Raw genomic sequence first — 14,386 nt, forward strand, 5'->3', positions numbered from 1 at the left:
AATCCAATTCCACTGAATCTTCATAGTAAGCTTTACCGAGGTTGACATACATCGGAGAACGATTCCGACTGGAGCTAAGTAGCACTAGTACTTATGCTTACGCTTACCCGCTCGAGAGTAATAACGAGACGTCTCCCACCTGGGAAATCTTGAATATTTTCGAGATATTTACGGGCAACACCGTGACAAGGGTGGATTTACAGACTCAAGTTCGAGAGCAACAAGTTCAACCAAAGAAACCGGGTATCAATTCGCGTTCAGACAAGCAGGCATACATACACTCCCCTCTCTCGCAGATAAAAAGGCATCAGACATAAAAGTACAGACGGGCGCAGTATCCCAGAAGAAATGGCATGCGCCTTTCTCAATGATCTGCAAGAAAGCAAGAGAAAAAGGGTAGAAAAAGGCAAAAGGCCCGCCAAGAAAAATCACATAGACAGGGTTTGGGGGAAGCGAGTCAACGATAAGGTCACGGAGGTATTTATGCGCCTGCTTCCTAGAGACGCCATGCAACATTAAACAGAAAGGCAGACTCCGAATCCAAACTCCGGGTTGCATCATATATGATGCGAAGATGAGTGTATAATCATAGGTCTCTCTTTTGGAGACAAAAGGGTAAGTAATATCGGCAGGTGAAGGGATGAGGTTAGGTTCGTTTTCTGCGTGTCACTCTTTCTCGGTTACCACGCAGAAATGAGTCTATGCAATGCAAAAGAGACCATTATTATTGTGGTCCGGTATGAGGACTGATAGAATCATTCTTCCCGTGTGGGGAAGATTTTCACATTCAGGTGAGGTGGGCGATGGAGGAGGAGGGGAAGGAGGCCCGGTGTCATGATGGGTTCCGGGCTTTGGCCAACCAGGTTCTCCACCACTTGCAAACTCCGATGACAGCAGCGCGGCCGTCGTCTTTGCGTTCGGTTCCGTCTGGGTTTCCCATCATCATGGTGAAGACCCAGAAGAAGGCGGCAGTCCATGCAAGCAAGAGGATGGCGATACTGAAGAATGGAGAGAGTAATAGGACCCCGATGGACATGCCAACGGAATAATCTCTACACGAGCTCTCCATTTCTGACGGGTCGGTGTCGATCTCGGAGTGAATCCATTGTGTGGAGGAAGAGCGGTTTGATGTGGGAGGTCGCATGTGGACGAGACGCTCATGGATGTGAAGGACTGGGGAGAGGAGATCGCAAAGGTGCGAGGAGAAGGATGTCTTGCTGAGATATGCTGATAGGGAGCAAAGACGAAGTGGTGCCGTCAATATGGCGAAGAGGAGTGCACAGCAGGTATATAGACAGGCCGCGAAGGAGTATACTGGGACAGGGACAGAAAGTCGGAACTATATCAAGAGATTAGTTTAGTAAGAGTTGCGATCTAAACACGAATCCAACGGCGTAGAGAGACCTACCAGCATGAGCAGTGCGTCCTGGCCGTCATCAGAACGATTGTCGTCCGGGGACGAGCGCTTATGAGTGCGCGAGGTGCCCGATTGCTCGCCCGACATCAATGAGGGCTGGTCAGCCCAGCTACCGCGGCTGCGTTCTTCCTTGTGGGCTGGACTAGTAGGTACCACAATCCGAGTTACAGCTGGATCGTCCTCCGCTCGGGATGCCCGTCGAGAAGCCTCTGGGGAGTAGGCGTTAGATCCCCGCGGACCAGACGAGCGGGGGCTCGCGTCGTAAGATTTTGACTCAAAGGAGGGACGGGTTGGACTTGGATACTTCGGCTCGGGATGATCTGGAGATCGACGGGGTGGAGGGGCTCGAATCGAATTATTCGTCATGCCGATATTACCCTGACCTTGGTGGTAGGCTGGAGTATATGACATCTCCGGAGACCGCATGGCGAGCCGGAGTACGGGCGAAGAGCAAGGCGAGCAGCCGAAGGTCGTACAAAGCGCACAGAGGGCGACTTACGGACTAGGGAGCTCACGGCGCATGGTTTTCCCTAGCCAAGGGCACGATTCGAGGCCTTATAAGGGGGCGGGGGCGATTGGGGCAAGAGGGAAGGGCGGAAGACGAAAGACGAGCCAACTTTTTCCCACCACGAAACACAGTCAGGGAAAGAGCTAGGGCGGAAACGCAGTCTTATAAGACCGAGACACAGCGGAAGGGCCAGGGAAAGCCATGGCAGCGGAGGAGGACGCAACTGTTTGCAGGTTCTCTTGCCAAGGCGCCCAGATGCCGAGCCCTTGGCATCCTTTCGAGGCTCGAGGCCTCCACCACGATACCCTCGTTAATTGTCATTCCATGGGGAATACTCAGTCAGGAAGATGCTGAAATTAAGCATCTTGATACATTTCTTCATTTTGTCCCTCGTGGAATGGTGCTGAAGATAGGTTGGACAAGGCCTGTCCCACGCATCAATTTACGATGTTTTACCAATCGCCAAGATGCCAAGATGCAGACTAGATGATGAGCCACCGAATGCGGTGGTTTATTGGTGAAACACCACCTAGTGGGGCGCCTTGGCATTCATCTGGTATTTCACGTGATCCAGTGAAGACTTTCGGGCATGCCACGCTACTGCCAGTGTACTCCGTACTAGTATTAGATTACAAACATGCAATATCTACTCCGTACAAGGTTAGATATTTACCATTCTATACCAGTACCTAGGTATATATACAATAATAAGTATACTTACGACCAACTTCTTCCGATACACCGCTCGCCGGATTATAACAACTGTCCGTCCAGCCACATAACCTCGGTGACCCGCGTGCCGAGCCTGCCCAGACGCCGAGAGATTTGGCAAATTTCATTTGCTCTGAATCGAAAATGGAAGGGGAGGGGGTACTCCGTAACAAAAAAAAAAAAACAGATTGGACTGTATAGTGCAAAATTTCTGTGTGCTTTCATTTCAATATTTATTAGGTAACCCCCTCAATAGTCTGCACTTAGGTTCCTGGGCACGAAGATGCACATCCCTCATGATCGCCAGACCGCACACGCCAGTACCTACCCTACTTAGGCTTGGGCTTGATCTTGGACACGGACTTGGGCTCAGCCATGTGTGATCTAAGTGTGCTCTGTACGATCTTCCCGTCCTTCGAAAAATGATGCCATGCCTTGATAACGCATTTTGCCCCTCGTCCCTGGTAGTAGTCCGGGAGTCTTGGCTTCCTCACTCTCATTTCATCAGGTCCGATGACTCGAAAACCAAGACAAATCACAAATCAGAGGCGGGTTGTTGCACCCGCCCTGTCTCGCTCGTCTTTGTTTCGTCAACTGCTCATCTCTTGGCTCACTCGCCCAGATTTGCTCGGCAGCTCCCACATGCTGCAGGAATCTCGCGAGCCGCGCTTGGCTGGGCGGTCAAATACGGGGTGTTGCGTGGCCCTGGCTTGGGCTTTCTTCCTCCTCCTTGCCATTGGGCCGCGCTTCTTGTGGCCTTGAACCCTGAAAGCCCGAACCTGAAACTGCCCAGAGTAGCCAGATATTTTCCTCTGTTGCAGTCACATTGGGGCGCTGAAGGCAACAGTATCAAAGAAATACATAATGCGGGCACGTCGAGTAGCGATAGGACTTCCCCTGTCTCGTATGTGCTCCGCAGATGACGGGAGGATGATCTCGTTTCGGGTTGACATCGACTCTGTCTATCGTATCAGCTGTGCCGAGCTCGGAGAGTAATTCGGCTGATCATCTGTAAGTCGATCATGAGCTGTCACCACACCACGACAGGGTGGGTGGGTGTAGATCTTTCACATCTTCCAAGTTTTTCTCCCGTGGCCGTGCATCTCACCCCACTGCGGCCGGGACTCCAGATACTATGTCCTTCGTGCTCCGTACAATGTCAAAGAACGCCCCCGGAGGTTCATGCGCTGTAATCCGACACCGATGGTTTCGAGGGGATCCGCTCTACCAATCGGGTGGGTGTCAATCGAATGTTCATTGCAGAAGCTTGGATTGGTCGGTGCCACCGGTTCCAAAGTCCGCCCTACAAAAGACTGACAACAATACTGACCGGCGGATGGGAGATTCTTCCTCACTCCATGTGGGTTTGTGGGTCCTCTCTCTGACACCGACTCGTTTTCAATCTTCTTCACTCCACATTTCGTCTAACAGCTGAATTTTGGTCCCGTTCATAGTCAATGATCTCTCTTGAGGGGAGGCTCGGGGGCTTTTCTTTGTTTTGTTTCCTGGCACTTCACTTATTCTGCACTCAGCTTCTCGCACATTTTCAAACAAGGATGCAGGCAGCGGTTAGCCCCCTTAGTGACACGAAACTGTTTACTACCGCATGGTAGCAGTATGCATATATCATGAGAGCCCTTCAGTGAGAATATAGTGAGATCAATTGTTTGTATCTAGGTACATAGGCTAGGAAGAAAAACAATTTAGGTATTTTTGCACTCTCCATGCCAATGGATTCAACAGACTTATCAGTCAAGGCAAACGCTGCTGGCCCCTTTAACAAGCCAATGGCAACGAGACGTGTGTACATAGGGGTGCATAGGCTACTGTTTACAGTGATCTGCATAGCCTTGCGACTGCAATCATGCATCGGCATTTCGTACAGAGCACTCCGTATGTACTCCGTACTGCATCGAGATATGATTTAGGCGCAGCGATAGATCAAGCCTATCCGCAGTATGCTGCATACTGCAAGGGATGATCAGCCGCAGGGCCCCGGGCACGCATGATGTGGAAGATCAGCTCGTCCCCTGCTTCCTGTCAAGCATTTCTAGGCTTGTGGAGAACAAGGTCAGACTCCCTTGGTCTAGGGCTGACCTGAGCGCTGTTTCTCAAGGGAAAAAGTCAAATGGCGCGAATCTCGGGAAGGCGCATTGCCGGTCCGAAGGGGAATTAGTGTGCTACCGTACTATGTACAAACTAGTATGCAGTACATAGAGTTCGGTGGGTTTTATGCTTTGTCGATCAGAAATCCTCATATTATTTTCATTTTCGATTTCAAATTTTTCCTAGACTGTTTGTGGATGGGACTCAGATGTCTTGAAAAACTTAGGTGTGGGGCCCAGTCCAGGCTCTCGATCTGCGGCCCGTCAAAAATTCGCTCCTGATAGTACTCCGTAGTTCATGCTAACCTTCCTTGATCCAATCAGAACACATATTCCAGGATGTCTTAGCATAGAGCTCATCTTTTTAAAAGGACTCTCGTCAGAGAACGGTCGGTTTCGATTACTAGTTCGTAAATTACAATCAACCACCTGCCAGTGGGCAATTTGAAGTTCCAGGGGTGAATCTCAGCCGCACGAGCACCCAAAATATATAGCCTAGTACACTAGCTACTGAATTCTCTTTGTGCGAACACACATTCCAAACTCGGAAAAAGCAATATGAAGTTACATCCATGGATGCATATATGTAATTTCCTTACAGAGTAGTAGAAAGCCGAACCCAATCATCACTCTCGATCGCTTCATGTGTACGGAGTTCAAGTACCAGTATAATTCTCAGTCAGCGCAGTCCAGGCATACCCAAAGCAAAAGGCAATCATGGCCCGGGCCATCAATTGACTAAGACACCAACATTTTCATTGATTTTGAGAAGCAGGTAGGTGGAAGGAAAGCAAGCCGATCCAAGGTAGATAAAAGTACCTGTATAAGACAATAGAAAAAAAGCAAATGACAAGCGGAAAGGGTCAGTCGATCACCGTTGCTGTGGTACTCGATCAAACCGCATTCCCGAGTCCATCCATCTCGGGCTGCCTGATCTGTGGCTGCAGCACGGTCGCCGCCATGGCGCACTGACTGATCCGATGTCGAGCTGCATTGGAAAGCCAACCAGCCGGGCTACATAGACCAGTGCTCTTATCTGCCATGCTGCTGGGACACACAGGAAGGGGCTGGGATTGTGTCCGGGGTAATCCATGCCGGAGCTCCTTCGCGTTCCCCAGCGTATTAGTGTAGCCAGCCATTCTAGTTTAATCCGAAGGTGCATGGTCTCGATCTGATTGTCACATAGCTGTACCTGAGACCTATGGTACTTTTATTTTACGTATACGGACTCTGTAGGTACAGACTTGTGGTGTCTGCCACGGTAGTCTCCTGCCCGCACGGACTGATTAAAGTTGAGCAGAGCGCGATCGATATCGAATGTAGTGATATGGTGATCCTTGAGCTAGGACGGGAATATACGCAATATTTTCCGATTCGGGACTTGATATATTCATGCTTTGCATTATGATTCATGTTTCCCCGCTTGGCGGCGCGGGTCGTACATCAACCGTTCCGACTAGGCGGATCTGCAATCGCTTGCTTTGATCGAACCTGGATCAATACAAGAAGAATGGCGATTGCAATGCTAGACATAGTCTGATATATCTCGCGATATGTTCAAACGCGGTCTTTATCTCTAATAACTAGAGGGGAAATGATTTGTTCGAGGAAACATCGAGTCACGGGGCCAAGCATTGCGACGATGCGTCGTCCCTCTTCAACCGAGGAGGTTGAATGTGCGATACCTTGCGACAGCCTGGACGAATCGTGAGTTTGGCAGGTTGCACAGTCCCACCCCCATATTGAAGTCATGCCTGAAGCATCGTGCAGTGGCTCATCGTTCTTCTTCTGCCCTAGGCCTATACATTCCTCCCCCCTTTCCTTTCCGCAAGAGGCTCACACGGCCTTAGGTAATGGCTCGGAGCCGGAAGTCTCCACAGTGGGTTCTAGTATGCGCGCGGCTGATTTCTTACGTGGAGCGTAGGGCACAAGTCCCGAGGAAATTCCCTAGTGCATCATCTGGCCCGGCTGTAGGGGTCCGAAGGGGGGGTGTACGCCAGATCCGCCCCGATAGCATGCACACAGGTACATGGACGATTGGACTGTACATAAATGGGCGTTCGAAGGATCGGATTGTCTCATCCGGGGAAATGGGAATGTGACGGACTTTTGACAAGGATTAGCGAATGCTGGTGAGTCCCACATCTCCCAAACGCGACCCATTCTGACTTTCGCCCCCATCCCAGCGGCTGTGTAACCCAGGGGAGATCTGCGCCTGCCAGACAACGATTTGGTTCATCATCGGGTACCCGAGGCCATTGGCGGAGGGAATGTGCGTTGGCAGGCCCCTGTCCGTTTGCCAGTGTTTCACAACTGACCTATAGACTACTACGCAACAGCAGCGGGTCGGCTAGCCAAACCCTGCACACACGGAATGGGGGGTGGGAGAGTGAAGGATGTGTGTCCATTTTCAGTGGAGCCTCTGAACCCACTACAGTTCCTCATGACGCCATGGGGCGATCGAAGGTTCTGCTAGATGCGGTAGGGATATGGTAGACTCAAACAAGGATCAGGTAGTGGGTGGGTTAGGAGGGAGAGGGGGGACCTCTTATTTCGGGAGGGGGAGGTGTGGATTGCTGTGGACTGAACAGGCTGAGGACTGCTGAAATAAAAGGGGGGGGCGCGTGTGCATTGTCACATTTGGGCTCCACTGGGTCAGAGTCAAGTATAAAGATCATCTGTGGCGCTGTGGCTGAAGAAGAGCCGAATAATCGAATCAGAAAATTACAAAGTTACAATAGGAATAAATATAAAAGGGGAGAAAAAAGCCCCAGAAAGTAAAAAAAGTCAAAGGAAAAAAGAAAAAGGAAATCCTACAAAGGAAAGACACTAGGCCTAAGGAGGTAAGTGACTGGGAGCGGGAATAATGACGGAAGGGGGCGAACCGTTTAGGAAATGCGCTAGCGGCTGGAGGAATGCAAGTCAGGGAACCCTGCAGGCGCGGAGAATACAGACAAATGAGAAGAGGGGGAGGAAATATCGAGGCGTCCACAAAGCAAAGAGGCAGCAGTGGTATAGCCGAATAAAACGAAAGTACATAGGGAGTAAAAGGGAATGGTGGGGATATTGACAGGGTATACAGATAGCGTGCAGTTGACAAGCTCTATATGTGTGGATATATGCTCTCAGATGCAAGATGAGGTATTGGTCTATTGTGGGGGGGTGGGGGGGGGAGGGGAGAAGACATGGCAGGTTCGGGGCTGCACAATGCCGGGACAGAAGCTGGGAGCAGACAACGAGTAGGCGACCAGGGGGGGTTACAGAGTGGTTGCTGCACCTACTGCAGCTACTGCGCCTAATGCACCCACCCCGACAGGGAAAAGGCACACAGGGATCTGGCCCGCACAGACCACTTGTGCTTTTTTGGTTAGGGTTAGCTGTGACGGAGAAGGCTAAAGTAGTCGGAGTGGCACGGAGACGGAGACCAGTGGCACTAAGACCTTTAGTACCAGCGACCACGGGGGGAGCCCACCCCGAGGCCCCACCAAGGCGCCACTCGGCCCAACCGGGGGCTTAACGGTGTGGATCCTGGGATGTACCAGATCGTGATAGACTAGTGCTATGAATGGCAGTTTTGATGTTGAGAGAACTTGATAGAGTCATGATGACTGAATGGGTGTATATAACAGTCAAGAGTTGTTAGCTATTTATGTATTTATTTTAAATACAATATCTACCAACATACACCATACCATCTCAGCACCAAGTACGAACCCCAGATCGGGTCCACCACGCTAACCCACTTTAGGTCGTCAGCTTTTTTTGCGCGGTGGTGACGGCCGCTGAGCTACGCAACCACTAGCGTCTCTTGGCCAATTTCACACCTTTCCTGCCAGCCCCTCGACTCTCTCTTCCCTTCTTCCTTTGGGCTTCATCTTCATCCTTCTATCCACCTCTTCTTTCCCCTCTCTTTTCCTTCCCCTTTGGACGCGGTTGATTTCTCATCCACCTCGTCTTTCCTTTCTCTGCCATTCCTCTTCCCTCGCTGTCCCTATTTTTGGACCCCGTGGAAAGCTAGCTCTCTCCGGATTTTCTCCACGCGCGCTCCTTTCCCGCCCCCGATTCCATCCTCGGGAGAGGCATCACCACCACACCCAACCATCCGCCTTTCCCGATCGACCCTTTTCCATTAGGGCGATTCCGTGTCGCATATCCACTCGCCCTGCAACACTAAATCACCAAATTCTACTTGTTCCTAGTCATCGTCGGCTTCAATAATTCGCGCCCGGCTGTCATCCATCGACTCGGTACTTTGCATCATCGTGTCGCAAGGCCCATCGACTTTGGATTGCGACATCGTTGAATTATCTCGAGATTCGAATTTCTCTCAGAATTATGTCTCATACTCAACCCTCACCCACCGCGGGTGTGGCTCCCCACCACGCCGCGGCGCACATGGCCGCTCACGCCCAGGTCAATGGACACATGCCCGCTATTCCTGCGCAAGGCCAAAAGGGGGGTTCCTCTCACCACCGCCCAAAAGATTGCCGCGCTCAACGAGCAAGTCTGGCTGTCAATTGGTAAGAATGCGAACCGTGTTTCTTTTCCCTCCGCAGTGACAAAACGCGATTAAATACTGACGATGGATCTCGTCTTGTAGGCAGTTTGACTGAGCTTATGGGAGATCTCGATGGCGCTATGAATGCGTATGAGCAGGCTTTGCGTCACAATCAATGGTCCATCCCGGCCATGAATGCCATCTCCTGCATCCTCCGCACTAAGGAGCAATTCCCCAAGGCCATTGAGTATCTTCAGAATATCTTGAAGCTGGATCCAACCAGCGGAGAAACTTGGGGTAGTCTGGGACACTGTCATTTGATGATGGATAACCTTCAAGAGGCCTACACCTCTTACCAACAAGCTCTCTACCATCTGCGCGACCCGAAGGTGAGTCGCTTTGTTGTTTTCCGCCCCCAAACCCCAACAAAACAAAAACAGCAAAAATTAACTCCCACTTAGGAACCCAAGCTCTGGTATGGAATTGGTATTCTTTACGACCGTTACGGATCCCTCGACCACGCCGAAGAAGCATTTTCTCAAGTTATGCGCATGGCTCCCGAGTTCGAGAAGGCCAATGAAATTTATTTCCGCCTGGGTATAATCTACAAGCAACAGCAGAAGTTCAGCCAGAGTCTGGAGGTATGTGACTTCCATTAACCATCCCCAAGAGATTCAATTACTAACCAGTAGTCCAGTGCTTCAAGTACATTGTTAATGACCCGCCTCGCCCACTGACCGAGGAAGATATTTGGTTCCAGATCGGTCACGTTCACGAGCAACAGAAAGACGTATGTTCTCGCATAGTCACATCCTTGAGCTGAAAGTTTTCTAACACCATTGTTTTCCAGTTCGACTCCGCTCAAGCAGCCTACCGCCGAGTTCTCGACCGCGACCCGAACCATGCCAAGGTCCTGCAACAACTTGGATGGCTCTACCACCAACAAAGCGGCAGCTTCTCAAGCCAAGAGAAGGCCATCGAGTTCCTCGAGAAGTCGGTTAGCGCGGATAACAATGACGCGCAGAGCTGGTACCTTCTTGGTCGCTGTTACATGTCGCAGGCGAAGTACCCCAAGGCCTATGAAGCCTACCAACAAGCCGTGTATCGCGACGGTCGCAACCCTACTTTCTGGTGCTCCATCGGTGTTCTATACTACCAGATCAATCAGTACCGCGACGCGCTCGATGCTTACTCTCGTGCAATCCGCCTGAACCCATATATCTCCGAGGTCTGGTATGATCTGGGCACTCTGTACGAATCATGCAACAACCAGATCGCCGACGCGCTGGATGCCTACGGGCGCGCTGCTGATCTGGACCCTGCCAATGTCCACATCAAGGCCCGCCTGCAATTGCTTCAAAGCCAACTCCAGGGTGGCAATGCCCAACAGCCAAACGCCCCCGCGCCTCAACCGCAAGACGTTCACCCCCAGGCATACCAGGCTCCTGGTGTCGGTCAGCCGCCCGCTCCCCAGTGGGGCGCCCCCGCCCCAGTCGGTCCCCCAGCCCAGGCACCTGCGCCCCCGAGGCAGATTGCCGATTGGAATCGCGGAATCAACGATCTGGCGTCTCAAGGGCCGGCCCCCCCCCGGCCAATGGCCTTGACCAGCGCGACCCAATCCGTGCCCCTGGCCCTATCCCTCAGGCAAGCCCTCGTCAGGAGCCCGGTCGTGCTTTCCCCGATCCTGCTCGTGGCCCAGGTCACTCGCCCAAACTGGGCGGTCCGTCTGCTTATCCTCCACAACACCTGCCTCAAATTGCAAATGCTCCCCCCCTCGGGCCATGAGCGTGCTCCCAGCGGTGGGTTTCCCCCCGGTGGCTCGTGGGCCTCTACCTCCTGCTCCCCCTGCTGCTGCCGCTCCTCCTCCGGGTCCCAATGGAGGCCCTCCCCCCACCTCCCCCTGCTGCTCCTGGTGCCGTTGGGGCACCTCCTGCTTATCACCGCCCCTTCACTCCCCCCACTGAGATCCGCCCTATTCGGGAAGAGCGACCCTCCTCACCTGGCTCGAGCTACCCTCACCAACAGTATCACCATGGGCCCACAGCCCCTGCACCCCCGGCTCCTAATTCAACTGGCATTGCTTCGGGTGCTCCTGCTCCCGCATCTGCTGCGGCTGCTGCGGCTGCCGCTGAAGCAGCAGCTCGTGAGCGTGGTGAAGACCGTCCCGCCTCGGCCATGAAACGTGGCCGTGAATGGGAGGGTGAGTCTGGACCAGTGAAGAAGCTGGCCAGTGATGAGAACCGGGCCCGCCTAGACGATCAGAACAGCCGCCGCCCCAGCCCGCCTGCACACTTACCATCCCCCAGTGAGATGCAACGGCGCAGCTCTTCGGAAGCTCGGCGCGAGGATGCCCGTCGTGCCAACGAAAATTATCACCCTTCTGAGGCAGCCCATCACCCTCCCACCCTGCCCTCGATTCAAAACATGCCCCCCCCACGCTTCGAGTGGTCCCAGCCTTCCTCCCATGAGCGAGGCCGCTGCTCCCGCCTCCAACGGACCCCCCCTCGGGTCCTCCTTCGGCCAACACCCCAGTCAAGGAAGAGGCTCCTCGCCCAGAGGCACCCGCATCTCACGAGCCCCCAGCTCGGAAAATGGACGTTGATGAGGACTATGATGATGATGCAGACGAGGAGAAGAAGGCCGTCGCGGCCCCCAAGGGTAGCCCTAACGGCGAGAATGCGGCCAACGGCACCAGCAACGGTCGCCCAGGTACGCCTTCAAAGGCCGAAACCTCCGCATAAAAAGCCGAGATTGATCAAATCTCTACTTTATTTTTTCCCTTCACTTGACCATGGACATCCTCGTCGCTCTCCTTCTCTGTTATGTCCTTTTAAACCCCTTTCCACTTGCGCGATGTAGGCTATGAATGTGTCTGTTACGTTGATCTGCTCCAAGCAGCCGAGGCACCTGGTTTTGATCAGACCTGTGTATTCGTTCCCTTTTCTGTTACTTTATGAATTTCCTCCGTCTATCTTCTTCGAAATCTTTCGATGCCCCGGCATCTTTTATTGTGATAGCCAATTCAGCCATTCTCAAACTTGACCTGTCCTGGTCCTTATTCGTATACGAGTAGTATAGCCTCGTGGAAAATAGAGTTCCAGTTCTAATGAAAACTGGGGACTCGGACCAGTTGTGCATTCCAGACACGTGACCAGCCCCCCCACTCCGCTTTTTTTCGTAGCTTAGTCATATTTTCAGGGCTTGTCCCAAACGGGAAGCCAGGCTCGCTTAGCCCACAGCGGTGCAAAATGCACCCAGATTTATCTCCATCTCTCGATCGTCACTCCCACCACCTCGAACTAACGACAACACAGGGTCAAGATGTGAGTCGAAGACTTCCAACAATATCTCAACACATTCCTACGATCAATTGCTGACCTGAATTTCTTATTTAGGAGTCACCGGAAGTTCGAAGCGCCTCGCCACGGTTCGTGATCAACTTTTTCCTTTGCGACGAAATTCGACATACAGTGTGCAATTTTACTGATACTTCATTCAACAGGCTCTCTGGCCTACCTCCCCCGCAAGCGCGCTGCTCGCCACCGCGGAAAGGTTAAGAGGTGAGTCCCCTTGGTGCCATCGTCGGTCTGAATCGAATTGGAGAAAATTTTGCGCGCAGAGTGGTATACTAAGACTTTTTCGCCTTTCACCAGCTTCCCCAAGGATGACGCCAAGAAGCCCGTCCACCTGACTGCCTCCATGGGCTACAAGGCCGGTATGACCACCATCGTCCGTGACCTTGACCGTCCCGGTGCCAAGATGCACAAGAAGGAGGTCGTCGAGGCCGCTACCGTCATCGAGACCCCTCCTCTCGTTGCCGTTGGTGTTGTCGGTTACATCGAGACTCCCCGTGGTCTCCGCTCTCTCACCACCGTCTGGGCTGAGCACCTGAGCGACGAGGTCAAGCGCCGCTTCTACAAGAACTGGTACAAGTCCAAGAAGAAGGCCTTCACCAAGTACACCAAGCAGCACGCCGACAACAGCGGTACCGCCGTCTCCCGCGAGCTTGAGCGCATCAAGAAGTACTGCACTGTCGTCCGTGTCCTCGCCCACACCCAGATCCGCCAGACCCCCATCAAGCAGAAGAAGGCCCACCTCATGGAGATCCAGGTCAACGGTGGCTCCATCGCCGACAAGGTCGACTTCTCCCGCAACCTGTTCGAGAAGACCATCGACATCGACTCTATCTTCGAGAAGGACGAGATGATCGACGTCATTGCCGTCACCAAGGGTCACGGTTTCTCTGGTGTTACCTCCCGTTGGGGTACCACCAAGCTGCCCCGCAAGACTCACAAGGGTCTGCGTAAGGTCGCCTGTATTGGTGCTTGGCACCCTAACCACGTCCAGTGGACTGTTGCCCGTGCCGGTCAGGACGGATACCACCACCGTACCTCCTGCAACCACAAGGTCTTCCGTATCGGCAAGGGCTCCGATGAGGGCAACGCCTCCACTGAGTTCGATATCTCCAAGAAGCAGATCACTCCGTACGTTTTCTCCTATTTGAATTGGTTTCATCATTTCCTTCTTGCTAACATTTCTCTAGTCTTGGTGGTTTCGTCCACTACGGTGAGGTCAAGAACGACTACGTCCTGCTCAAGGGCTCCGTTCCCGGTGTCAAGAAGCGCGTCATGACCCTGCGCAAGACTCTGTACCCCCAGACCAGCCGCCGCGCCACCGAGAAGGTCGACCTCAAGTGGATCGATACCTCCTCCAAGTTCGGTCACGGTGCTTTCCAGACCGCCGAGGAGAAGCGTGCTTTCCTGGGTACCCTCAAGAAGGACCTTATCCAGACCGTTTAAGGGATTTTCTGTTTTTGGCTGGTGGAGTGCAACGTATTTTCTTGTTCAATAAAAAAAGCGGACAATACCTTTTCAACCGTTCCCAAGTAATCTCTCATCTGTAAATTTGCTGTATATGTATATGCGACTTTTGATAGTAGAACATCAGTCGGAATTTGATGTTTGACTGCCAAGATCATACCCATACCTACTATACTACTACTGGTATACATAAGTATGTTTTTTTTTATATAAAAAAAAAACCCTCTGGCTGTCGTGGTATACTTGTATTACTTGTATTTCTGCTGCAAAGGGTGACTGATTCGATTTTGACACATGGTACTAGTAGCTGACAACACTCTAATTTTT

At 52.3% G+C, this 14,386-nt stretch overlaps 3 protein-coding genes across 3 annotated transcripts; 1 reads left to right on the forward strand and 2 right to left on the reverse strand.

Annotated features, from left to right (window-relative positions):
* Positions 1 to 832: 832 nt before the first annotated feature.
* Positions 833 to 1,843, reverse strand: N7481_011683 (uncharacterized protein; the record flags this gene model as incomplete). Its single annotated transcript, XM_057270902.1, has 2 exons — positions 833 to 1,339; positions 1,409 to 1,843. 2 exons carry the CDS (start codon positions 1,841 to 1,843, stop codon positions 833 to 835), a joined length of 942 nt encoding a protein of 313 aa, XP_057118076.1.
* Positions 1,844 to 5,634: 3,791 nt separating this feature from the next.
* N7481_011684 (uncharacterized protein) lies at positions 5,635 to 5,880 on the reverse strand (the record flags this gene model as incomplete). Its single annotated transcript, XM_057270903.1, has 1 exon — positions 5,635 to 5,880. One exon carries the CDS (start codon positions 5,878 to 5,880, stop codon positions 5,635 to 5,637), a length of 246 nt encoding a protein of 81 aa, XP_057118077.1.
* A 3,196-nt stretch (positions 5,881 to 9,076) lies between these two features.
* Positions 9,077 to 14,038, forward strand: N7481_011685 (60S ribosomal uL3 domain-containing protein; the record flags this gene model as incomplete). The annotated part of the gene is made up of 10 exons (XM_057270904.1): positions 9,077 to 9,245; positions 9,342 to 9,628; positions 9,701 to 9,880; positions 9,937 to 10,029; positions 10,090 to 11,263; positions 11,284 to 11,747; positions 11,777 to 11,948; positions 12,742 to 12,799; positions 12,893 to 13,723; positions 13,783 to 14,038. 10 exons carry the CDS (start codon positions 9,077 to 9,079, stop codon positions 14,036 to 14,038), a joined length of 3,684 nt encoding a protein of 1,227 aa, XP_057118078.1.
* Between the last annotated feature and the right edge of the window lie 348 nt (positions 14,039 to 14,386).

This window comes from Penicillium waksmanii, assembly GCF_028829765.1.
Source record: "Penicillium waksmanii strain IBT 27052 chromosome Unknown utg000009l:1.0-4314994.0:1.0-4318279.0, whole genome shotgun sequence".
Classification (NCBI taxonomy): domain Eukaryota; kingdom Fungi; phylum Ascomycota; class Eurotiomycetes; order Eurotiales; family Aspergillaceae; genus Penicillium; species Penicillium waksmanii.